Raw genomic sequence first — 23,218 nt, forward strand, 5'->3', positions numbered from 1 at the left:
TGTATTCATGACACTAGATTTTATGTCTTAGGCAGTTTTCTATCAGTGATAGAATTCACAGTGAAAAAGATCCAATCGTGTCTCTTCTCACACTTCTTAAAACTCTCCCACTGTTTCCATTGCTTCCCTTTGTAGAGGGTCGAAGGGCACACACACATTGCAGAGACGTTTAAACAGTAGAACTGATAGATGTAGCCTGTGGTTGATTGGGGGATGTGGGGGTGAGAAGAAAAGGGGATGTTGAAGCTGATGCCAGGGGGGTTGGTTTCCCTGCTGAGAAGAATGAGGATTCACTCCTGGTCTGTGCCTGGGGTTGGGCCACAGGCTACAGACTGATGCCTCAGAAACCCTTTGCCCCCTGTCTTAGTTCATTTTCTGTGATTATAACTGAACACCATGAAATGCATAATTTATTTTTTTAAAAAAAGACATTTATTTAGTTCATGGTTCTGGAGGCTGGGAAATCCAAGAGCATGGTGCTGGCATCTGGTGAGGGCCTTCTTGCTACATCATAGCATGGTGGAAGGTATCACATGGTGAGAGGACAAGAGCATGCACATCAGCTCAGGTCTCCGTTCCTCTTCTTGTAAAGCCTCCAATCCTATCACAGGGTCCTACCCTGATAATGTTATCTAATCCTAATTACCCTCCAAAGGCCCCACCCATAAATACCATCAACATATGAATTTGAGGATTCGGTTTCCAACAAATGAAATTTGGGGGACACATTAAAACCATAGCTGCTCCCAAACCAGTCTCCTCATGGACTTTGTTAAAATGTCACTCTAATAACCTACTGCCCTCTTCAAATTCAGCAAAGAGTTGCCACCACCTTCAGGACAAATTTTAAGCTCCTTCTCTGGCCTATAGGCCCTGTCTCTTGCCACCCCATCCCCTACCCTCAGCCCCTGATCTCAGCCCCACCCTTTTTGCCCAGGCTTTCCCCGATCCTAACACTTGACAATAGTCCAGACTCCCAACCATTGGCCCACTAGCTCCTCACTTCAAACACCACACATTCAGGGAAGACTACCCTGACCTCCAGCTCCTGTCAATCTCCCCATCCCCCTTATACCCTGTCACTTCTCCCTAGCACTGCACATTCATGCTATTTTGCCCAATTGTAATTGTTTACAATGATGTGTTTAATGTCTGTGTCTTCCATCAGATTGACAGTTTCAGGAGGTCAAGGAAACTAGTGGAATGTTTGCTCTTGGACAAAGAGCCCCTGGAGAGCAGGGCTGGAGCTCCTCGTTTGTCCCCCTCCCCAACAGAGGCAAGGGTAATGCTGGATTCCCTCCCCATCCAAAAGCCTCTGCTAGGAAAAAGTGACCGGTTTTTCCTCGTCACCAAGAACAGAAGCCAATGTACCGAACTCTGGACTAGGAGCCTGCTTCCTCTGAGTACAGCCCCCTTCCCTCCCTCCAGCCACCACTCCACGCAAGGCAAAAGGGAAAGGCTTCTCATTCAGAAGAAAATGTTTCTTCCCCTTTTACTTGTTGCCATGGAGACTGTTCATTAACCTGGCCTGCCAGTCACCATTCTGAGTGAGGGAAGAGGGTGGAAAGCTCCAAGCAGGGAGGGCCTCTTTATGCATGCATGCATTCATTGTTTCACCCCCGATCTTAACAAGGTTGTGTAATCTAAGGGTAAGAATTCAAGCTTTGAAGTCAGTCACTGGATTTAAGCTCCAGTTCTGACATTCCACACAATCTTGGACCAGATATTTCACCTGTCTGCATCTCACTTTTGTCATCTGCAATGGAAATAAAAAATGTACCTACTTCAAAGAATTGCTTGAGGATTAAAAAAGAATAAAAAAAGTAAATGCCCTTAGCAGAGCATCTGACAAAAAATATAAGCTATTATTATGGATGCCTGTGACATGACAGGCACTGGGGAGGCTATTGTGATAAGACACTCCTGTTTGAGAGACTTTGCTTGTTTCTAAATGTTTCACCTTCATAGAATCTTTCCCACACTTTCATCTTAGTTTTCATAGAAACAACTTTTTCTTTTCCCCCTTGGATTTCATTGGTAGAAGACATCAATTAAATTCCTTAATTACAGTAACAAATGCAACTGTTGTAAACAGGTTTGAAAACAAGCATTTCTGACTCTTGATAAACAACTTCACTGTGAGCAAAGTGGACAGGCAAACTACAGCAATATTTTGGAAACCACAACCCATACCCCATTAGTGACTCGTAAAAGAATATAGTGGGTTGTAACATCAAGGTTTTTTTAAATGAAATAAAAAATAAAATCTCAGGGCATATCACACATAGTCAAGTATTGTTTCATGAAACTTTTGTTTCAGTTCACACGTGTGTGTGTGCTGGGTCTCTTACAGTGAATGCTGGTTCCTTAAGCATGGTGTTCCCTGAGCCAAGATCACACACACACACACACACACACACACACACATTTGTTGCCTGGTTAACTCATTCTCTAGGTCTCAGCTTTAAATAACATAAGTTTTGCATAGTTCTTTGATTAATTGACTATTGGTTATTTGATCCTTTCATGTCTATGTCTCCCCACACACTAGATTTGAGCTCCATGATAGTAAGGAATGTATCTGTTTTGTTGACCTTTGTGGCCCATTTTTTAGCACAGTGCTTAATGGATCACAGGCACCTCTTTGATACAATTTAGAAAGACATGAGAGAGGGAATATGGGCGAGGAGAATGAGAGTTGAGGAGACCAGGGTGACTTCAGCTAGGGTATGTTGATCTAAGATGCCTGCAGCATTCAAGAGGAGATGAGACCCAGGAGGTAGTTGGCTATACATGTCGGATGAGAGGCTCAAGCTGGGGGTGGAGGTGTTAGGGGCTGAGGAAGGCAGTGTGGTGTGGTGGTTAGGCACAGGGACCCTAGCCCTAGACTGATGAAGTTTGAACCCTTGGCCCTGGTGTAGACTAACTGAGTGAAATTTAGGCCCAACCAAATTCTCTATTCTCCGTTTCCTCATCGAGTGTGGGTACAATGAAGATGTCCGTCCATTTTCTGTTGCTATATCTGAATACCACAGACTGCATAATTTATAAAGAAAAGACACTTACTTAGCTCATGGTCTGGAGGATGGGAAGTTCAAGAGCATAGCACTGGCATCTGATCGGCATCTGGTAAGGGTCTTCTTGCTGTGTTGTAACATGGCAGAAGGCATCGCATGGTGAGAGGGCAAAAGCGTGCCTGTCAGCTCAGGTCTCTCTTCCCCTTCTTTTAAAGCCACCAGTACCATCATGGGGGCCCCACCCTGTTTGATCTTATCTAATGCTAATTACCTCCCAAAGGCCTCACCTCATCAACATACTGGACGTTGGGAATGGTAGGTGGAAGGAAGGAATAGGAGAGATTTGTTAAAAGACACAAAGTTACAGCTAAATAGGAGTAATAAGCTTAGTATTCTATAGCACTGTGGGATGACTAGAGTCATCTAGTCATGGTGACTAGAGTGAACAATAATATATAGTTTCAAATAACTAGAAGGAAGATATTGACTCTTACCAACACAGAGAAATGATAATGTTTGAGATGATGAATATGCCAATTACCCAGATCTGATTGCTCTACATTATATGTATCAAAACATCACTATGTGCCCCATAAATGTTTAATTATTACTTGTCAATTTTTAAAAAATTTTTAAAGAAAATTACAAAGTGTATATATATGTGTGTATACACACATATATATAAAGTGATATGTATAAAATTACATACATGTATGGTTTAAAGAATAATAAAGACTGGGCAAGGTGGCTTAAGCTTGTAATCCCAGCACTCTGGGAGGTCAAGGCAGGAGGACTGCTTGAGCCCAGTAGGTTGAGACTGCAGTGAGCCATGATTGTACCACTGCTCCTCAGCCTGGACAACAGAGCGAGATCCTGTCTAAAAGAAAAAAAATAAAAAAGAAGAAAGCAAACATCCATGTGGCCACCACACAGCCTACAAAATGGAACATTACCTTTGAAGTCCTTTGAGCCCTTTCCTCATTATATCCTCTTCTCCTGCCACCCTTCCAAAAATGATGACTTATTTTATTTTGGTGTTTACAATTCCTTTGCTTTCAATTATAGCTTTGTCCACAAATGTATGTGCATATTCCTAAACCATATTGTTTAGTATTTTTACATTTGAACTTATATGGTGTCATACTTTATGTTTGTCTGCATATTGCTTTTTTTAATCTAACATTATATTTCTGAGGTTGACTTAAGTTATGCCATCTGGTTACAATTCACTTATTTTTCAGTGCTGTATAATATTCTATAATTTGAATTAATAACAATTTATATGTCTTTAAAAATGCCACCAATAGCCAAGAACGGTGGCTTACGTCTGTAATCCCAGCAGTTTGGGAGGCTGAGGCAGGTGGATTGCCTAAGGTCAGGAGTTCTAGACCAGCCTGGCCAACATAGTGAAACCGCATCTCTACTAAAAACACAAAAAGTTAGCTGGGCGTGGTGGCAGGCGCCTGTAATCCCAGCTACTAGGGAGGCTGAGGCAGGAGAATCACTTGAACCCGGGAGGCAGAGGTTGCAGTGAGCCGAGATCATGCCATTGCACTCCAGCCTGGGCAACAAGAGTGAAATTCCGTCTCAAAAACAAACAAAAAAACGCCACCGATATATGAATTTGGGCATTACATTTCCAACATGTGAAATTTGAGGGACACATTCAAACCATAGCAGAGGATCAAATAAGTTAATAAACTGCAACACCAGTACCTGTGCATACTAAGTGCCATATACACGTTAATCATTATCATCATCCTTTCGTTGGAAATCACTGAGGCCAAAGGAGTGGGTGAGACCACCCAGAAACGGAGAGGGCTGAAGACAGAGTCTCAAGAAGCCACCATCTCAGGCTCTTGTGCGGAGAAGTAACAAAGAAACCAGCTGGGGGAGTGGGCAGCACTGCTCTGAGGTCACCGAAAGGAGAAAGATGAGCTGGAGAGAGCTTTATAATGGCTGATTTTGTTTGGATGCTAAGGACAAGAGAGGCAGGCATTCCGCAGGAGAGAGGGAGGGATGCGTGGGGCAAGGCGGGGGCGGGGAGCCGGTGTAGACCGGAGGAGGGCAGACGGGTACTCTGGTCTATCCCCGCTTCCAGGACAGGACGCGTTTTCTAGGCGGGGCGGAGCGTGGATGGGGAACTCAGAGAGGGACAGTGTCTTGTCACAGGAAGGGAGGGTCAGGAGGGAAATTTGAAAGAAAACGTCTCTGGGAACCCAGGGCTCCGCACTGCCAGTCCCTGGCTCCTTCTGACAAAACCACTGAGCAAGAAGGAAAAGCCAGACCCCTTGGCAGGATGGGCGGGGTCCCTGCCCGCTGCAGGACCTGGGGCCTGGGGCCTGAGCCAGGAAGCCTAGGTCCCGGGACCTCCGCCTCCACCCCATGGATCAGATCAGCCTGAACCCTGTGCGCGCTCCAGGGAGGGGACCCGGCGTGCGATGCGCGGGGGCAGGGCCAGCAAGGGCGGTGGCGCGAGCGGGACGCAGGATACAAAGCCCGGAGCCACGAGGCTGGCAGCCGGGCGGGGGCCAGAGCCATGAATGGGCACTGCCGGGCCAATCCGAGAGCAGCATTTGCAGCCGGGAGAGAGGGAGCCAATCGGATCTCCGGGGCGTTGGCGGGGGCGGGGGCGGGGACGGAACCAATCAGCTGTGAGGACGGGGCCGGGGGCGGAGCCGCGCAGAGTTTCAAATCGGCTGCGGTGGGCGAGGAGCAGCTGTGCTCGGGGTGTGATCGGCCTTAGTGGTGTCGGGTGAGTGCAGGCGGGGCACAACAAGTTTCGCTCTTGTTGCCCAGGCTGGAGTGCAACGGCACGATCTCGACTCAAAACAATTTTTTTGTTCAGAGGGGAGGGCATCAGGTTCGGACACGCACGGCCTGTGGGGGCGTCTGGGTAGCACAAGAAGTCGGATCGAAATCGGGGCGTCTGGTGGGAAGGCCGGGGTCTGGGCGGGGAGGCGTTTGGTCTGGGCGAGCTGGTGAAGAAGATGGTGATCGTGTCCTGGGCCCAGCGCTGAAGCTCGGCTACGGCGTGTCTTGACCCCGCCTCCCCTCCTCGCCTGAGCCAGAGAGAGGAAGGAGGTTGGGATGAAAAGACAGCTGTTTTGGAAACTTGAAGGGCGGGACATCAGAAATGCTGCTGACCCGAGGCCTCTCTTCCAGGAAGCATCCTCCTTCCTGTACCCACACTTACCAACTCGCCCGCTCCCCGCCCGCCCCCGCCACCCCGCTGCATCCCGTCTCTTCCCCTGTGTCCAGGGTCTCTGTGGGACCTGGGAATGGGTATGGGGAATGCTTTGCTGACCTGCCTTTCGCCCTCTTCCCCAGGGTCTAGTGGACAGAGAAGACTCTTGGCCAGGCAGATGGCTTCTCGGTGGCAGAGCATGGGGACCTCCGTGCACCGGAGATCTCTCCAGCACCAGGAGCAGCTGGAGGACAGCAAGGAGCTGCAGCCTGTGGTCGGCCATCAGGAGACCTCCGCAGGGGCCTTGGGGTCCCTGTGCAGACAGTTCCAAAGGAGGCTGCCCCTGAGAGCCGTCAACCTCAACCTCCGCGCAGGGCCCTCCTGGAAACGCCTGGAAACCCCAGAGCCAGGTCAGCAGGGCCTCCAGGCTGCAGCTCGCTCAGCTAAGAGTGCTTTGGGTGCCGTGTCCCAGGTAATACCGACAATACCAATCATCTTTTTTACGGAGTGTTTCCTTGGTGCCAGACAGTTCCTGCCCTCAAAGAGCCTCAAGAATATAGACTCCATGAAGACAGGGACTTTGGTTAGTTCACTGCTGTTTCCCCAGCACCCCAAATAGTTCCTGGCACATATAGGTGCTCAACAAATAATTGAATGAGTGAATGAAAGCATGTCTTGGAGGAAACAGATGCTTACAATACCAGGTGATAAGAGCTGTATGTGAGAAGAAATTGCAAAGCAAGTGGCCAACAGTGAGGGCTCACCAAATGCAAGCTTAGTCAGTGAAGGCTTCCCAGAGGAGGTGATTCCAGAGTTCACCCAGGGAAGCAAAGGTCAAGGGGTATTTAGGGTAAGGGAAATAGTGCAAGTCCAGGCCTAGAGCTGAGGGAAAGCAAGGTGTACTGCCCACTCAGCCGTGTACCCCTGAGGAGAGCCAGAATTGTAGTCTGGGTATGAGCAGAGGACAGAGAGCAAGGTAGAGCAGGGGGAAAGGATATGAAGGAGCTTAGAACTCTCCCAGGAATGATCAGGAGTCTGGAGGATTCTAAACAGTGGAAAGTCTGGTCTAATTAGCATATTAGAATTTGCCCTTTAGCTACGTGATGGAGAAGGGAATAGAGGCAGAGATGCTCCTGAAGGAGACTAAGGGTCTGGACTTGCAGGGCATAAACTTCAGGAGCTGCCGAGAAGGTCAGTTAGAGGGGATTTGCTGTCAAATGAGAGCTGCTGTCAGGAAGACGTCCTTATATTGGATTTAAGTGTCTATGGACCCTTCAAGGGATGCATCTTTAAACCCAGAGCTGGAGGTGTAGACGTGTCACTTAGAAAGGACAGAAGCCATTAGGATGAACAGACCTCCAGGGAGAGGATTGGGGGCTGCAGAGGTTTCTCCTCAGTGTCTCATTGGGAATTCTGAAGGTGAGAGAATTCTCCAGAAAGAGGGTGGCTCTTTCTGGACCCTCTGCAGAGAGCTCTCTGAGCCAAATGTTAGTCCTTATTTGGAAGCACTTTTTGATTGGTTTCACCACCCTCAGGGATCAGAGAAATGAAATGAATTTGTCCAAGGTCACATAACTCATTAAATTTAACTTGGGCTTTGCTCCAAACCCTGGGCTCTGGCTTGCCAAGGCAAAGACAGTCTAGCTGACGAAGAAGAGCCTTCACAGCCGTCACCCAGCTGGTGTAAACGGCCCAAGAGTCGGGGCTTGGTCCTATGGGCAACAAGAAGCCATAGAGGAGTTTTGAGCAGTTGAGTGTCACTGTCAGAACTGCCCTTTAGAAGGATCACTATGGGCCACTGTGGAGGGTGGATAGAGTGAGTGAGACCCGAGGCAAGAAGACAGGTGCTCTCCTGGTATGCAGGGGGTGCTGGACGGGGTGGCCTGTTCTTTTTGGGCCCTCTCCTTCAGTCCTGGGGTCAACCTCTGTCCGGAAAGAGAGTTTGGACTTAGACAAACAGGCTCCAGGCACCACGGGGGTCCTCCTGCTGCTGACTGCTGCTGTCATATCCAAGAGCTCTGAGCTGGGTCCCTGCCGTGGACTCATTCCACGAGGAGTCATTCACATCCTTCACCCTGGAGACTAACAATAGCCTGTATTTACAGGACACTTGCAGAGTGTAGGGGTTGCTGGTATGGTCTGGAGACCAGGGTAGCTCACCCTTGGTTTTTTTGTTGTTGTTTGTTTTTGAGACAGGGTCTCACTCTGTCGCCCAGGCTGGAGTGCCGTGGTGCGATCTCGGCTCACTGCAACCTCGGCCTCCCAGGTTCAGGCGATTCTCATGCCTCAGCCACCTGAGTAGCTGGGACTACAGGCACCCACCACCGCGCCTAATTTTTTTTTTTGCATTTTTAGTAGAAATGGGGTTACACCATGTTGGCCAGGCTGGTCTCAAACTCCTGACCTCAGGTGATCCACCTGCCTCGGCCTCCCAAAGTACTGGGATTATAGGCGTTAGCCACCGCGCCTGACCTAACTTTTGGTTTTGTCTGTGCTAACCTTTCCATTTGCCTGTTCCAGAGAATCCAGGAGTCCTGCCAAAGTGGCACCAAGTGGCTGGTGGAGACCCAGGTGAAGGCCAGGAGGCGGAAGAGAGGAGCACAGAAGGGCAGTGGATCCCCAACTCACAGCCTGAGCCAGAAGAGCACCCGGCTGTCTGTCACCGCCCCTGCTCACTCAGCCGCAGACCCCTGGGAGAAGGAACATCACCACCTCTCTGCCCGGATGGGCTTACGTGCCCACCCATTACGGCGATCAAGGCGGGAGGCTGCCTTCCGGAGCCCCTACTCCTCAACAGAGCCCCTCTGCTCTCCCAGGCAAGTGGGATGGTGCCTCACCCCGGGGCTGGTGGCCTTTTAGCCTGGGCACAATCCCTGCTCTCTGACCTCCCAGACACTAACTGGGCCCCACGGGCTTCTTGGCACCCCCTGTGGCTACCTGGAGCCAGGGGCACCCTGAGCAGCGTCATATCATGTTATTATTATTCTTACTGTTAAATGTGTGTCCTGCTTTAGCAGATATCCAGTGCATGTATTTGTTCATTAGAAAATGAGAAAATAGGCTAGGCGCGGTGGCTCACACCTGTAATCCCAGCACTTTGGGAGACCGAGGCTGGTGGATCACCTGAGGTCGGGAGTTGGAGACCAGCCTGGCCAACATGGTGAAACCTCATCTCTACTAAAAATACAAAATTGGCTGGGTGTGGTGGTACATGCCTGTAATCCCAGCTCCTTGGGAGGTTGAGGCAGGAGAATCGCTTGAACTCAGGAGGTGGAGGTTGCAGTGAGCTGAGATCGCGCCACTGCACTCCAGCCAGGGCCACAGAGCCAGACCCTGTCTCAAAAAAAAAAAAAGAAAGAAAGAAAGAAAACAAAACAACAACTAGATTCCTAAGGATTGTGTTTCAACTTTCCGGCTGAGTTCTAGGGGGTAATGGAGTGTGTTAGTTAAGGCTGTATAGTAGCTTTGGGCTGTTGAAATTTTCCCCCAGATTTCTTTGAGGGCTAGCATCTTTCTTTAGCCTCATAGGAACTTTGAGCTGTATTTAAGGCAGGCTCTGTTTGTCCCATTTGAAAGGTAAGGAAACAGAGGTCTGGAGGGGTTTGGTGATTAGCCTGAGGGTCATCCTGTAGGAAATAGAGGAGTAAAGGCTGGGGTCCAGATCATCTGGATGTTCTGCCCCACCAATCAAGCTGGCCTGCCCTGCAGAATCTTCTAGTTCTCAGACAGGCCCAGAAAGTGGCCTGGCTCGGGACAGGGGGTGAAGCTCATCCCAATCCGCAGTCCCTGGCAGTTTCCTGGTCCCATCTCGGAGCTCTCAGGGAAGGCTGCCTAGCCGCTGCCCCTGTGTCGTGGCAGATGGTCACCAGGATGCATGTAAGTGACCAGGTGGCTCTTTGCAAACCTGAAAGCTAAAATAAGGCTTGCGTACACTTCAAAAATACTCTCCACATCTGTGTTCTGACCCGGTTCCACGCCCAGAGCTAGCAGGGGACCTGAGAAAATCCTTCAGGACCTTAGTTTCTCTGTCTGTAAAAGAAGAGCTGAGCTTAGTTCTGACACAATCACACTCACCCAAGCCTCCTAGTGAGCCCAGAAGCAAGTTTTGAAGCCACCTGGAGAGCTGAGGCTCAGTTTCCAAGTGGGGAAGCTGCAAAATCACTTGCCCGTGACCTTGGCCTCGTGGATCTTGATCTCTCTGTTTGTTGCTCTGAGGTCACCTCCTGGAGTGAGGGTCTGGAGTGAAGCCCAGCCGCCGGGTCATCTGGGCCCACAGACCAGACTCTGGTACTGGGTTGCAAGGGGCTCCTGCCCGGAGTTTCCAACCAGTCACAGGTGTGGCTTTTTCTTTCATTCAGCGAGTCTGACAGTGACCTAGAGCCTGTGGGGGCAGGAATTCAGCATCTCCAGAAGCTGTCCCAAGAGCTAGATGAAGCAATTATGGCAGAAGAGAGGTGAGTTGGCATCCCCTGCTTCAAAGTGAAGGGGCCGGGAGAGCCCCTCCAGCCATCTTTGTAGGCAGGCGTTGGTTCTGCTCTAACCTGCTGTGTGACCCTGGCCAGTCTCTGCCCCTCTCTGGGCCTCAGTCTCCCTCATCTCAAACATAAGAAAGGACAAAAACCTGGACTGGGGTGATGGTAAAGGATGTAGCCTGAATGTGTGTGGTCTTCTGGGCCTTGGACCCCCACGTTTGTCTGTCACTTGGAACCTCACATGTGGCTGGTTCCTGAAAAACCTGCCCCTTCCTCCAGAGCTCTCCATGGCTCGTCTGTGCCCTGCCTGCCTATGGAATTGGGAAAAGCAACCTGACTGCTATGGAGTTCCTGGTCTGTCTGCTCATGGCCCCATCCTGGGGGCAGGGCCTCGGTTGTGGATCTCCCCTAACTTGGGGCTGTTTCCCCATTCCACTTGTATAATGGCCATGATGGGCTCTAAGGCTGGACCCTGCCAGCTCTATGTGTTGAGGGGCCATATTCCTACCACATTTCCGGGTCTGATCTTGTGTAGCTCAGGCTGGGAGGGCCCTCTCAGAGCCCACCACACCCAGTGGCACCAATCCCTCCCCTTCTCTCTAGTGGTGACATCGTCTATCTCATTCATGACTGAGGAAGTGCCTGCAGGTAATGCCCACCTTCCAAGCATCTTTCTCAGTGTCCTCTTCCTCCACCTCATGCATGAGTTAAAGAAAAAGCCCACAGAGCTGATGGGCACAGCAGAGTAGGTAGTACCTGCTTGCTGCTTGGAGCCAGAGCTGCTAACCTCACTGACCCCATCATTAACAGCATGCTGGGGGCCCCGAGTAGCTACAGCCACCTTCCAGCACCCCCCTCCCCCCCCCCGCAGTGAGCAGGGAAAGGCATCCCTACTTCCCCTACCTTGAGCACAGTGACAAAGGCAGCTCTGTCTTGCAGGAAACAAGCCCTGTCTGACCGCCAAAGCTTCATACTCAAGGATGTCTATGCTTCCCCGTGAGCTTCCTGGAAAAAACCCCCAGGAGTTGTCAGTACCCCTGGGCCACTGCTAACAAGCACCTAACAAGGGGCCCAGAGCCCCCTGCTCCGGCCACATCTGGACCCATCAGTGACTGCCTGCCATAGTCTGAGAGTGTCTTGGGGAGACCTTGCAGAGGGGGAGAATTGTTCCTTCTGCTTTCCCAGGGGACTCTTGAGCTTAGAAACTCATTGTACACTTGACCTTGAGCCTTCTATTTGCCTCATCTACAACATGAAGTGCTAGCATCAGATATTTGAGAGCTCTTAGCTGTGTACCCAGGTGCCTGGTTTTTGGGGAGTCATCCGCAGAGTCACTCACCCACTGTGTTTCTGGTGCCAAGGCTCTTGGGGGCCCCACTCTCATCCCTGCTTTCCCTACCAGGGACTTAGAGGAAGGCATAGGAGATATTTCCAGGCTTACGACCCTGGGCTCACGGGTACCTATTTATATGCTCAATGCAGAGCACTGTGGATGTGCCGGGAGGGGTAGCCCTGTTCAAGAGCAATTTCTGCCCTTTGTAAATTATTTAAGAAACCTGCTTTGTCATTTTATTGGAAAGAAACCAGCGCGTGACTTTCCTAGATAACACTGCTTTCTCATAATAAAGACTATTTGCATTTGACATCTGTTCCCTTTCACCGGCAACCTCCAACCTCCCCCCGCCCTCCCACACCACTCTGGGCTATAGATTTGTAATTTGTGGTTTGGGGTCTGGCCCTCATCCACCTCTGCTCCGAGCCAGTCTGCCCCCCAATCCCACCCCAGGGAGAACATGTATAAAGGGAAAGGTTTCTCAACTTAGTTCAGACCAAAACACATTGTAAAGGCAAATAAGGTTTTTATTTAAGTGACAACATTTGAGAGCTAAAAACCAGCTCACATCAAAATCAAGACCCAGTTGTAAAAATCTTTTAACTCCATAATGCTGTTTTTGTCTTGTTAGAAATCTGATATCTTACATTAGCGTTTCTAACGGATTTTGTACAAGGCAGCCATAAGGAACATAATAAACCTTTTTCACCACAGAACCATCTGTCACAGATAATACTGAAAGTTACACACTTAGGAACAGTCAGACCACAGACAAGGTCAGACTGGCTGCCACCACCAAGTAAACAACCAGAAAAGGACAGCGGGGTCCAAGGGTGGGGGTCCCTGTGCACGAGTTGCCCTCCTCTGGGCTGCCCCTCCTTGGGTCACCTGCTTCTCCTTTGCCTCAAAAAGGGTGGAGTCAAATGCAGATTTTCCTCCCAACTGCCTGTTAGTGTCTCAACAAGGAGAGCAGAGCCCAGGTCAGGCCTCAGTGCTTGGACTTAACCCCAACTATGATTTTTAAGAAAGTTCCCCCAAGCCCGGAAGGAAAGGAAGGAGGGAATGTTTCTTTTGGCTGAGCCAAAAGACAATAGGTTTCCAGGGCACTTGGCACCCAAACCCCCCAGCCAGATGGGATTCGGTGGGAAAGTTGGTTGTTTAAGGCGGGGTCAGGGCACCCCTTCTGGGGCTGCACCTGGGCTGCGGGGAGAGTGAGGATGCAGAGGACCCACGTGCCTCATGAAAGACTCCAGGACACAGGTATGGGTCCCAAAGGGGTAAAAATACAGTTTAAAAACCGTGAGATCCAGCCTCGCCTCTTCTAGAAAGCCCACCGCCAGAAATCTCTGGAATACTGGGATTCAAACACATTTGTTTGCTGTAGCCCAGCACCCAGACAAGAGGGCCGTTCATCCCAGTGCATGAAAGGAGTCTGCTTTTTTAAAAAAGAAATATTTTATGGAGCCCAAGGGAGCCATTGAGATCTTTAGGAAAAAACCCATGATGCTGGAAGAGCAGGTCCTGGGCTAAGGATGGACCCTGAACCCCAACAGGGCAAATGATAAAGGAAGGTGGCAGGCAGGCCCTCGGCTACGACAGCCGCCGGATCGGGAAGAACAAACATGCCACGCAAGAAACAAGGAGCTTTGGTCAGGCAGGAAGATCTGTTTCCAGCTGCTGGAGAGCAGGCATACCAGAAGCTAGAAGGATTCTCTAGAAAACAGCTGGATTGGGGGTCACAGAACTACTCAAGGAGAGGGAGCGGCACCCCCTCCAGAGAACAACACAACTTGGTTCTTTCTCCAACTTAACTGGACGGACAAAACTGAACAAACCATTAGTATAGAAAGTGCATACGCATCACACAGTTGCCGTGAAAGCAGTACTGAAACATACATTTTCTCGCCACTAAACAGAACCGCATATACACACATTCACACACACCAACTACAGCTCCAGTTGTTGCGTTCACAATATCTCACTGTACACCATCAGCATCTTGTGTGTGCATTGTCAGCCAAAGCCCCAATCCTCCTACCTGATTGCTGCTTGGAACCAGAGCTGCTTCCAAAAGGAAGGGGTGGTGGCCCTCCTGCTGGGTTCTGTGTCCCAGCTCTGACCCCAGAGCCACAGAACCCTGGTCACACTGATTTCAAATTCCCCAGGGATCCTGGCTCATGAGCTCTATCTCTCTCTGTCTTCCTCTCTCTCTGTCTTCCTTTCTCTCTCTCTCTCTGCCTTCCTCTCTCTCTCTGTCTTCCTTTCTTTCTCTCTCTCTCTCTTTCTCTCTCCCTCTCTCTCTTTCTCTCTCCCTCTCTCTCTTTCTCTCTCCCTCTCCCTGTCTCGCCTAGCCTGGGGTTCTCAGGGAAGAGGGAATCTAATTGGCAGCAAAGTGCCTCATACTAATTATTTTATCATTTTAGCGTAACCAGTGCCTTCTGCAAAAAGGAGATGGTAGAGTTTTCAAGAATCAGACTAAGTCTGCCCAAGTTTAAATCAGGATATTTGGGGGAAGGATTAGGGTTGGGGTGGCTATGCCATATGAGCTGGTGCCTTTGGAAAGCCAAGAACTGTGAAATGTTAAAGGGGGGATGGGCACCTGTGAACCGCCAGGAGACAGGACCATAGAGGAGGCCGAGCTGAGGCTGAGCCTGATCCGCACTCCTCCCCATAGACTCGCCAGCAGCCCTGGGCTTGAGTGCAGGATGCAGCACTGGAAGTAGAGCAGAAGAGCTGGCAGACTGAAGACACATTTCTAGTGGAGAGAGCAGGGATGGGGGTTAGGAGCCCAGACCCCTCCAGCCCCAGGAGGGCACCCAATTTGCCAGGCAATTCACAATGGTGGTGCCAGCCACCCCCACCAGCAGCGTCATTGGCTGCCTGGGAGCCGCGAGAGGTAGACATTGAGCACAAGCGACACTGAGCTGACACAGGTGCCTGCTGTGTATACAGACGTCTGGGCCCTGGGGCAGCCTGGCTGAAATTGCTGGGACCGGCCTTGATGGCAGCCCATGGGGGCTCAGTGGCCACGTGGGCAGCCCCACAGAGCAGGTGTGGGCCTGGGCCAGGGAGTCGGGGTTTTCCAGGATGCAGGAAACCAGTGCCCAGGCCAAGGTTCAGCAGCAGGAGGGCCTGGGCAGACTTTAGGGGCCCCAGAAGGGCCAAGAACTGCCAACCTCAGGGGACTACCCAGGAGGAGGCCATGGGCACAAACTGAGCGGCAGGGGAAAGGGAAGAGAATACAACAGTTGGAGCCAAACTTCCAGGAACCCCTAGAACCCTGGAATCTCAGCTCTATGCCTCCGGGAGCCAAAAAGGACAAAAGGGTCCTGGCAGAGCTGGGGTTATGGGGAGCCTGACCAGTAACCTTTTGGCAGGAGCTGGAGGTGGGTTGTCCCTGGGACACCCAGTTTGAGCATCAGTGCAAGGCAAACCAGCTGCGCCTCTCCGTGGAGTAGGGATCCCTTCCCAGCCCACCCAGAGAGGCTCCTTTAAGAGCCCCTCCTTTCCAGCCCACCCAGACCCCCTCTCCCAGGCTGTGTGAAAGGTGTGGGTCACAGGACACTCGGAGGGACCCTTAGGCCTGAAGAGCCTCAATGGGCCAAACTGCAGGACATCTTGGGAGTCAAAGACTCACACCAACCTCAGCTAGGGGGACCCCTCCAATAACAGAAGGAAGACGGGGCCCAGAGAGGGCAAGCAACCAGCTCAGGGGCTCACAGCCAGCCCAGCTGAGCCAGAGCCCAAGGCTGCAGCCTCCCAAGGGAGGGCATGAGGCAGGGCTCCGGGAAGAGGAACCCCTGGCCTCCAGGGCCACAGAGAAATGGTGAGGACACTGAAGACAACGGGGGTTGGGGACAATGGACAGCTGCAGGACAGACCGTCAGCACCAGACCCCACCCCCCCGAGGGCTGTGGACAGAGACGGAGTAACATGAGCCCGGGGATGTGCTCTCACTCCCAGAAAGTGGCCATCTTGCCATAAGAGCGCCAACCCCAAAATGGTGACCCAGGACCACAGGGAGGGCGGGCACAAATGTCACTCACACCTCCACAAGACAGCCCAGAGGCTGTGCCTGCCAGCGGCGCTTGGTCCCGAGGCTGGGGCTGCCCCCTTGAGGGCCCACCTAGCTCGCTGTGAAGCCTGGGGAGGCAGGACGGTGGTCGACTTTGCCCAAACGCTTCAGCTCCGGGCAAGCCTGCCCCCAGGATGACACAAACATGAACCCTGACTTGGGCTTGCGGTCGCAGGCACGTGGGAGGCAGCAGTGGCTGCACCGAGATCCCCCGATCTCACCCCGTCGCAGCTCAGGGAGCCCCCCCGGGCTCTGGCAGGATCCCTCCCCGCTCTGGTCGGACACTGCTGGACAGACACGGGAGGGAAAAAGCAGGAAAACGCCTGTGTCGGGGAGAGGGCAGCCCCCTCCCGTCCCCGCAGGCAGCCTGATTGGGCCCCCCGCTCCCTGCTCTGAGCACAACCCACCCCTCAGGGCACCGACTCGAACTTGGGGGGCCCACGCGCCCAGCTGAGCGCGGGCAGCGGCCGCTCGTGGTCCTTGTCCGACTCGGGCTGGCTCTGGGCCCGCTCGGGCTTGGGGTTGGCGGCGGGCGGGTCGGGCTGCTGCACGGACATGGTTCTGCGCAGGTGGTTGCGCTTCCGCAGGAACTCTGGCTGCGCGTGCAGCCCGAAGCTGCCCTTGCGCAGGATCATGCGCGAGTTGTTCTTCTTTGGGCGTGAGCGGTGGCTGGCCTCCAGCGCGGCCAGGTGTGCGGCGTAGCCCTCGTTCAGGAACTGCGGAGGGCAGGGGAGGGCAGGGGGAAGAGGGGAGAGGAGGGGGAAGAGGAGAGGGGAGGGGGAAGAGGAGAGAGGAGGGAAGAGGGGAGGGGAGGGGGAAGAGGGGAGGGAAGGGGAGGGGGAAGAGGGGAGGGGAGGGGAAGAGAGGAAGGGAGGGGAGGGGGAATAGGGGAGGGGAGAGGAGGGAAGAGGGAAGAGGGGAGGGGAGGGGGAAGAGGGGAAGGGAAGGGAGGGGGAAGAAGGGAAGGGAGGGGAAGGGGAATAGGGAAGGGGAGAGGAGGGGAGGGGAGAGGAGGGAAGGGGCAAGAGGGGATGGGAGGGGAAGAGGGGAGGGGAGGGAGAAGAAGGGAAGGGGAAGAAGGGAAGGGGAAGAAGGGAAGGGAGAGGAGGGGAGGGGAAGGAACAGGCATCAGGCGGAGGGGTGGGGCAGGCCCCTTATCCTGATCCTGTCCCCATCATTTCCTGGGAACACTCTACAGAGGCACCTCCAGCTTCTCCAAGGAACCCTGGGGAAGCCGGGAGCTCTTCACTGTTCCAGGGTCCCCATCCTGCTTTGGACAACCATGCATCTCTACCTGTACCCATGGGTCACACCAGAGTTCTCTGGATTTTCTTTCCTATTTTATTTTATTTTATTTTAATTAATTTATTTATTTATTTGAGAAAGGGTCTCGCTGTGTCGCCCAGGCTGGAGTGCAGTAGCCCAGTCTCAGCTCACTGCAGTCTCAACTTCGCCAGCTCAAGCAATACTTCAGCTTCAGCCTCCCGAGTAACTGGGACCACGGGTACATGCCACCATGCCCAGCTCATTTTTTAAATTTTTTGTAGAAACAGCGTCTTGCTATGTTGCCAGGGCTGGCCTTGAACCCTGGGCTCAAGCAATCCTGCGTATCAAAGCACCAGGATTACAGGCATAAGCCAGAGTGCTTGGCCTCTGGATTTTTGAGGGTGGGGAAGCACCCATCCTTGTCACTTGGCTCGCTAGAATCCTGCAAAGTCCCTCCCGTCACACGGCCTCTCCGTGACTCTTGTCATTTTTCTGAGCCCTGCGACTGCCCTCCTTGCCAGTCCTTCCGGCTGTGTCCAGAGCCTTGCTACTCAATATGTGGTCCATGGACTCTGGCAGCATCAACACCACCTGGCACCTTGTTAGGCAGAACTTCAGGCCCTCTCCCCGCCCTTAGGCCTATGCAATCAGAATATGCATCAACAAGATCTCCAGGTGATGCTTGTGCACTTCAGAGTTTGAGAAGCGGGGCCTCTGAGTTCCCAACTCGGAGACGCCACCATCTCCTGACCCTCTACCTGCGGGTCACTCTCAGGCACTGCACACTTGACATGCCCCAGAGGGAGGTCAACTCCTTCCCTTCCACCTGCTGCGCGATTCCAATAGTGGCACCTCCTACGTGGTCACCCAAGCCACAGACCAGGTAGCTGTCCTCCACCTTCCCTTTCTCTCATCCTGCACATCTGATCTGGGCATTACCAAACCCAATCCATCCCCTACCAAAAAATGCCTCTCAGACCCTCCACTTTCTCTCTTCAACTCCCTCTCGGCTTTTCTTTCCTTCCTCTGAACCACCTTCCACCTGCAGCCTGAGGGAGCTTCCTGAATCACACACCTGCTCATCCCACACCCTCACAGAGTCCCCACACAGGCTATCTTGGCTGCACTGACAATTCTAGCCCACCCCCCCTCCCAGCTCACGTCCCACGCAGCCAAGCTGAGTCACTGGCAGTTCCCAGAATATACATGTTCTGTGTCACCTCCTGACCTTCGCTTTTGCTGCTGCCTCTGTCACAAATACTCTTCTCAATCTCAGGCCCTTCCTGGACCATTCCTTCAAATTCCGGAAATCCAACCTTGCCCTGGAGTCTGGGTTAGCGGTCCCTGTCCAGGGCCCCACAATTCCCTGTGCTCCCCGTCATACATCATGGCACTTGCTACACTCCACTGTCACCAACTGCAAATGTGTCCATCTCGCCACTACACTGAAGTTCATTGCATCTGACTCCACTTGGGATTCTCCCCCTGCACCCAACACAGGCCCTGGCCCAAGGCAGGCACCCCGAAGTGTTTGTTGAATAAATGAATGAGCAAATGGGGGAATGAACAAATGAATGAATGAAGTGCTTACTCCCTCTATCCCTTTCCCTGACCTGCCTCACAACTCCCCGCCTCCAGCCCCGCCTCCACCCACCTGGCACTGGGTTTGGTACTTCTTGGTGGGCCGGCCCACAATGAAGATCTGGGAGGCAGGCAGGCCCAGCACGCTGTAGACAGAGATGTCCTTCGTGGAGCCATAGGCCGCACTGATTTTGATGAAGCACTGAAACACAGGGCAGGCATGGGGGGAGAGTGAGGCCAGCCCACCCCCTGGAAAGCCTTCCCAGGCCAACCCCAGGGGGCCCCTGCTTGGGGACCCTTTATGTGCACTCTGGTAGACTCCAAGCCATGGGACCACCCTGTGTCAGGAATGAACCCCCAGAGTGGCTGCCTCTCCCTGCACCCCAGGCCCAACCCAGGGCTCTGGCCAGTAAACGGTCACGACCACACCATTTACCGGCCCCACCTCCAGCAGCAGTACACTCAGGTTAAGTAATAATGAAGCCAAGCGTTCCTTTGTGGATAAGGAAATGGAGTTCCAGGTTTCTGGCTCACAGGGCCAGGACTGGAGGCCAGTTCTGCCTGGCTGCTGATCCTGTGCCGTCCACACCACTCCACGCTGCAGCTTGCCATATGCCCACCGCCTCTCGCTGGCTGGTGTGATGACCGCACCGCCCCGCCCCACTCGCCAGAATCCCCAGTTCAATTCAGAGAACTGCACAAGGTCTGCCTTGCTCCAGGAGCACTTCCAGACCATCACCCTTCCCTCCCCTCCCCAGGATAAACCCGATCAAACTACCTCCTCCTGTGAGGTGCTCACCACCCAGATGCCCCTCACTGTGTGCCTCCTGTCACTGTCATCCTCTTTTTCTCCCACTCACACTCCTCTCAAGCCACTGGAGACTTTGGTCCTGGGTCACAAGCTTTCCTTCCTGCCAAGCCCCACCATCGCTGGGACGACCTACGGTCTGCGTGACGTGAAGGATCTACCACGTCCCACCCGGCCTCGCAGCTTCACACCTTCGCACCTTCTTTCACGTCAGTGGCCATCACTTCCAGGACCGAACTCAGAACCTGCCCCTCTAACTGTGAACTTCCACACGTTCGCTCCACTCAGGGCTTCTGCCCTCTCCCCGCCACTTCTCCGCCAGCCCCCACCTGGCTGCTCTCAGCCTCACTGACACTTGTCTTTTCTGCACCAGCCCTGCTGCCTCGCCCCTTCCTCATCCTGCCTCCTGTGTCCTCTGCCTCCACCCCAGATTCTCTCACCCCTTCATCCTCCTCCCACATCTGCCCGGCCAAATCTCAGCCCTGGAAATTTTTTCCACCATCCACCTTGTGTATTTGTACATGCTGCCCACCGAGAGCTGCTAAAGAAACACAGAGCCACGCAGCTCTCACCTTCCATCTTCTTCCCGTCCTTCCCTGAGCCCTACCCCATTCTGCAGGCGACTTCTTTCGATGCTGGACCAAGGAAAGGGCTTCCTCAGCCCACTGCCCCTCACCTCAATGGTTGGTTTATTCCCAACTGGCCTTTGGCTCAGAGGATGGAGCAGCCCCTCTTCGTCTGGCCCTTCCACCTTCTCATTCACCTGAGCTCACTCCTATAACTTGGATCCTCCAGCTCTGGCGACCCTGCCTACCTGCCTCATGACCCTCCCAGCTGACACCCACCTTCTCTGCTCCTCTCCCTACTACTTTTGCCCCCTTGTCCTTCTGAATTGTCTTTTCCTCACAAGGTCATCTGGTGGCCAATCTTTGTCTAGTGGACAGTTCTCAGCATCCCACACCCTTGGCAAAAGGGGCGCTATCTCCTTGAACCCCTCTCCTCCCGATACCTGTAGTCTCGTCTCTGTCTCCTGGCCCTCCTCCCCCCTCACTCTCCTCCTGGTTCCTCAGCCGCTCCTTGTGCTGCTCTCAGGGGCCCAGAAAAGCCTCTTCTAACACCTCGTCTCCCGTCTCGTGGCTCCACTGATCCATCCCGTGCGTCTGTTTCCCAGTCTCCACCTGCAGCCCAGAACTACCCTAAAAGCCATATCAGGTCCCGTGGCTGTATCAGCCTTGACGTGTCCACAGCTGAGCTCATCTGCCTCCAGCCTGGTCCTCCTTTCATGTCCCCTCTCTTTCACTCACTCATTCATTTATTCATTCTACCAACATTTATTGAGTCCCTACCATGCGGCATCGTCACCCCCAATCCAGAAGCTATATTGGTGAGCAGAACAGACAGGCTCTGCCTCCACGGAGACCTTGGTCAGATGTGTAGCACCTGGATCCCTCCTGGTCACCCAGCACGGGCATCTTAGAACTCCTCGCTCCCTGCGTCCAACCATCCCTGAGCCCCGACTATTCCATCTCCTAATCCTGTCCATGTTTTTCTCTCCATCCCATACTCATCATCGCCTGGATTATGGTCTTCCTGTCTTTTGCTTGGGCAACAGCCCCCTAACTGGCCTCCCTGCCTCCAGTTTCTCCTGCCAATCTGTTCTCCACACAGCCACCAATGGGATCTTTCTACAAGCCAAATTAGACACGGCCACTTCCCTGCTTTAAACTCTTGCATGGCTCCCCATTACCCTCAGCAGAGAATTTACGATCTTGGCCTGGTTTCCAAGGTTTTCAAGATTTGCCAAGTTTGGGCCCCTGATGACCTCTGAGGGCTCAGCTCCCACTTGCTCTGGGTCTAACCCTGCCTGCACTTACCCCAAGCCTGGAACGTCCCAAGCTCTCTCCTGCCTCCATGCCTTTGCACATGCTGTTTCACTGTTTACCTGAGAAATCATGCTTCAAGACTCAGCTCAGAAGTTACCACCTCCTAGCAGCCTTCCCTGCCCTGCCTGGACAAAGTGAAGTCCTTTCTCCTCTGTTTGCTAAAAGGGCCTTTTTCAACCACACACCTGTAGCTGTCAATTGACATGTCCTTCCTCCTCTAGATCAGGAATTTGCAGACTTTTTCTTTGAAAGGCCAGATTGTAAATGTATCAGGCTTCGCACTGTCACCACTACTCAATTCTGCTGTTGTATTGCAAAAGCAATCATAGACAATATGTAGACAGATGAGCTTGGCTGTGTTCCAATCAAACTTTTTTTATTTAGAGACACTGAAATTCATGTAATTTTCATGTCATGAAATATCATTCTTTTGATTATTCTCTCCATCCGTTTGAAAGTGTAAAAACCATTCTCAGCTGACCAGTCATATCGAAACAGGCTGTGGGCTGCATTTGGTCATTATATGTCAATGCCTGTTCTGCTCTAGGTCAGGGATTCTTGATTAATTTTTCTGTGCATCAGAATCCCCTGAAGGGCTTGTGAAAAGGTTCCTGAGCCCCTCCCCAGAGTTTCTGATTGAGTAGGTCTAAGAGGGTGGGTGGGGAGGCAGGGCAGATAATTTGCACTTCTCACGAGTTCCCTGGTGCTGCTAGTGGGAACCACAACTTTGGTCACGGAAAGCACATCCGGGTCACAGAAAGCATATTCCTCTGCCCCCTGGTTCTGTTTGTCTCTGTGCAGCCCCAACAAGCACAGAGTAAGGAACACAATCGGCACTTAAATGTCTATTGGATGAATGGCCAGATGTAGAGACAAGAGTCAGGAGATAAAGGACGAAAGTCTGACTCAGATCTAGGGCAAGTCGCCGGAGCCTCACCTTTCTCCTCTGTCAATGGCGAGACTAATAACCTACCTCACAGGGCTGCTAGAGGACCCAGCCAGATCCACGGGAATGGGATTTGCAGACTGCACATCACGAGGCCCCACCCGGGAGGAGGAGACGGGGAGCAGTGGAGAGGAGGGTTGCGCCCTCAAGCCATGGAGGCCCCGCCCCAGGCTGGCCACTCACCTCCTGCATGAGGTTGCGCAGGAAGATGGCCTTCTGCCGCAGCGGGTCATGCACCAGCCCGTCGGAGAAGAAGATCATGCCCTGTGGGAAGTTGTGCTGCGACAGCCACGACACCACCCGCTGCTTCTGCATGTCCGGCCGTCCCGTGATGTAAAGGATCATGTAGCCCAGGTCCTGCCAGTGCCTGGCGAGATGGCATTAGAGGGGTCCAGCCCTGCCCAGTGCAGGCCACCTGATGCCCAGAAGCCTGCCCTGCCCGCAGCTGCCCTCCTGAGATGTCAGAGGGACGAGCCTGAGGCGTGCTAGGGAGAACAAGGGGGACCCCGAATCCCCTCTCTGGGTTGAGCCCTGGACATCTCCCCTGGATCAGGCCCGCAGATGCCACAGGCCCATATCCAAACTCATCTCCTCATCCCTGCCCCTCTGCTCACAGCCGCTTCAGAGCCAGAGACAGGCACCTTTCATTC

At 52.8% G+C, this 23,218-nt stretch overlaps 2 protein-coding genes across 3 annotated transcripts in view; one reads left to right on the forward strand and one right to left on the reverse strand.

Moving 5' to 3' along the window:
- The first annotated feature begins 5,696 nt into the window (after window positions 1-5,696).
- PIMREG (PICALM interacting mitotic regulator) lies at window positions 5,697-12,319 on the forward strand. Of its 2 annotated transcripts, XM_063655804.1 has the most exons (5): window positions 5,697-5,772; window positions 6,348-6,676; window positions 8,725-9,020; window positions 10,563-10,658; window positions 11,616-12,319. In XM_063655804.1, the coding sequence occupies exons 2-5, from the start codon at window positions 6,383-6,385 to the stop codon at window positions 11,674-11,676; spliced, it is 747 nt and encodes a 248-aa protein (XP_063511874.1). In that variant the 5' UTR covers window positions 5,697-5,772; window positions 6,348-6,382; the 3' UTR covers window positions 11,677-12,319. The 2 variants fall into 2 exon arrangements, with proteins under 2 accessions (XP_063511874.1, XP_063511873.1); XM_063655803.1 differs by lacking the exons at window positions 5,697-5,772; window positions 10,563-10,658; window positions 11,616-12,319 and adding an exon at window positions 5,782-5,880 and having other exon boundaries at window positions 8,725-9,240.
- A 196-nt stretch (window positions 12,320-12,515) lies between these two features.
- PITPNM3 (PITPNM family member 3) overlaps window positions 12,516-23,218 on the reverse strand; it is a 105,891-nt gene continuing 95,188 nt past the window's right edge. The window contains exons 18-20 of the mRNA XM_054459495.2: window positions 22,752-22,935; window positions 19,005-19,133; window positions 12,516-16,800 (exon numbers count right to left, since the gene is read on the reverse strand). Of these exons, the coding sequence (XP_054315470.2) occupies window positions 16,495-16,800; window positions 19,005-19,133; window positions 22,752-22,935 (619 nt within the window). The 3' untranslated portion in view covers window positions 12,516-16,494. The remainder of the gene's footprint in view (window positions 16,801-19,004; window positions 19,134-22,751; window positions 22,936-23,218) is intronic.

This window comes from Pongo pygmaeus, chromosome 19, assembly GCF_028885625.2.
Source record: "Pongo pygmaeus isolate AG05252 chromosome 19, NHGRI_mPonPyg2-v2.0_pri, whole genome shotgun sequence".
Classification (NCBI taxonomy): Eukaryota; Metazoa; Chordata; class Mammalia; order Primates; family Hominidae; genus Pongo; species Pongo pygmaeus.

Coding starts and splice junctions, on each gene's coding strand:
- PIMREG (XM_063655804.1), top strand. CDS start 6,383: ATGGCTTCTCGGTGGCAGAGCATGGGGACCTCCGTGCACCGGAGATCT. Junction 9,021..10,562: donor GAGCCCCTCTGCTCTCCCAG/GCAAGTGGGATG, acceptor TCTTTCATTCAG/CGAGTCTGACAGTGACCTAG. Junction 10,659..11,615: donor GCAATTATGGCAGAAGAGAG/GTGAGTTGGCAT, acceptor TCTGTCTTGCAG/GAAACAAGCCCTGTCTGACC.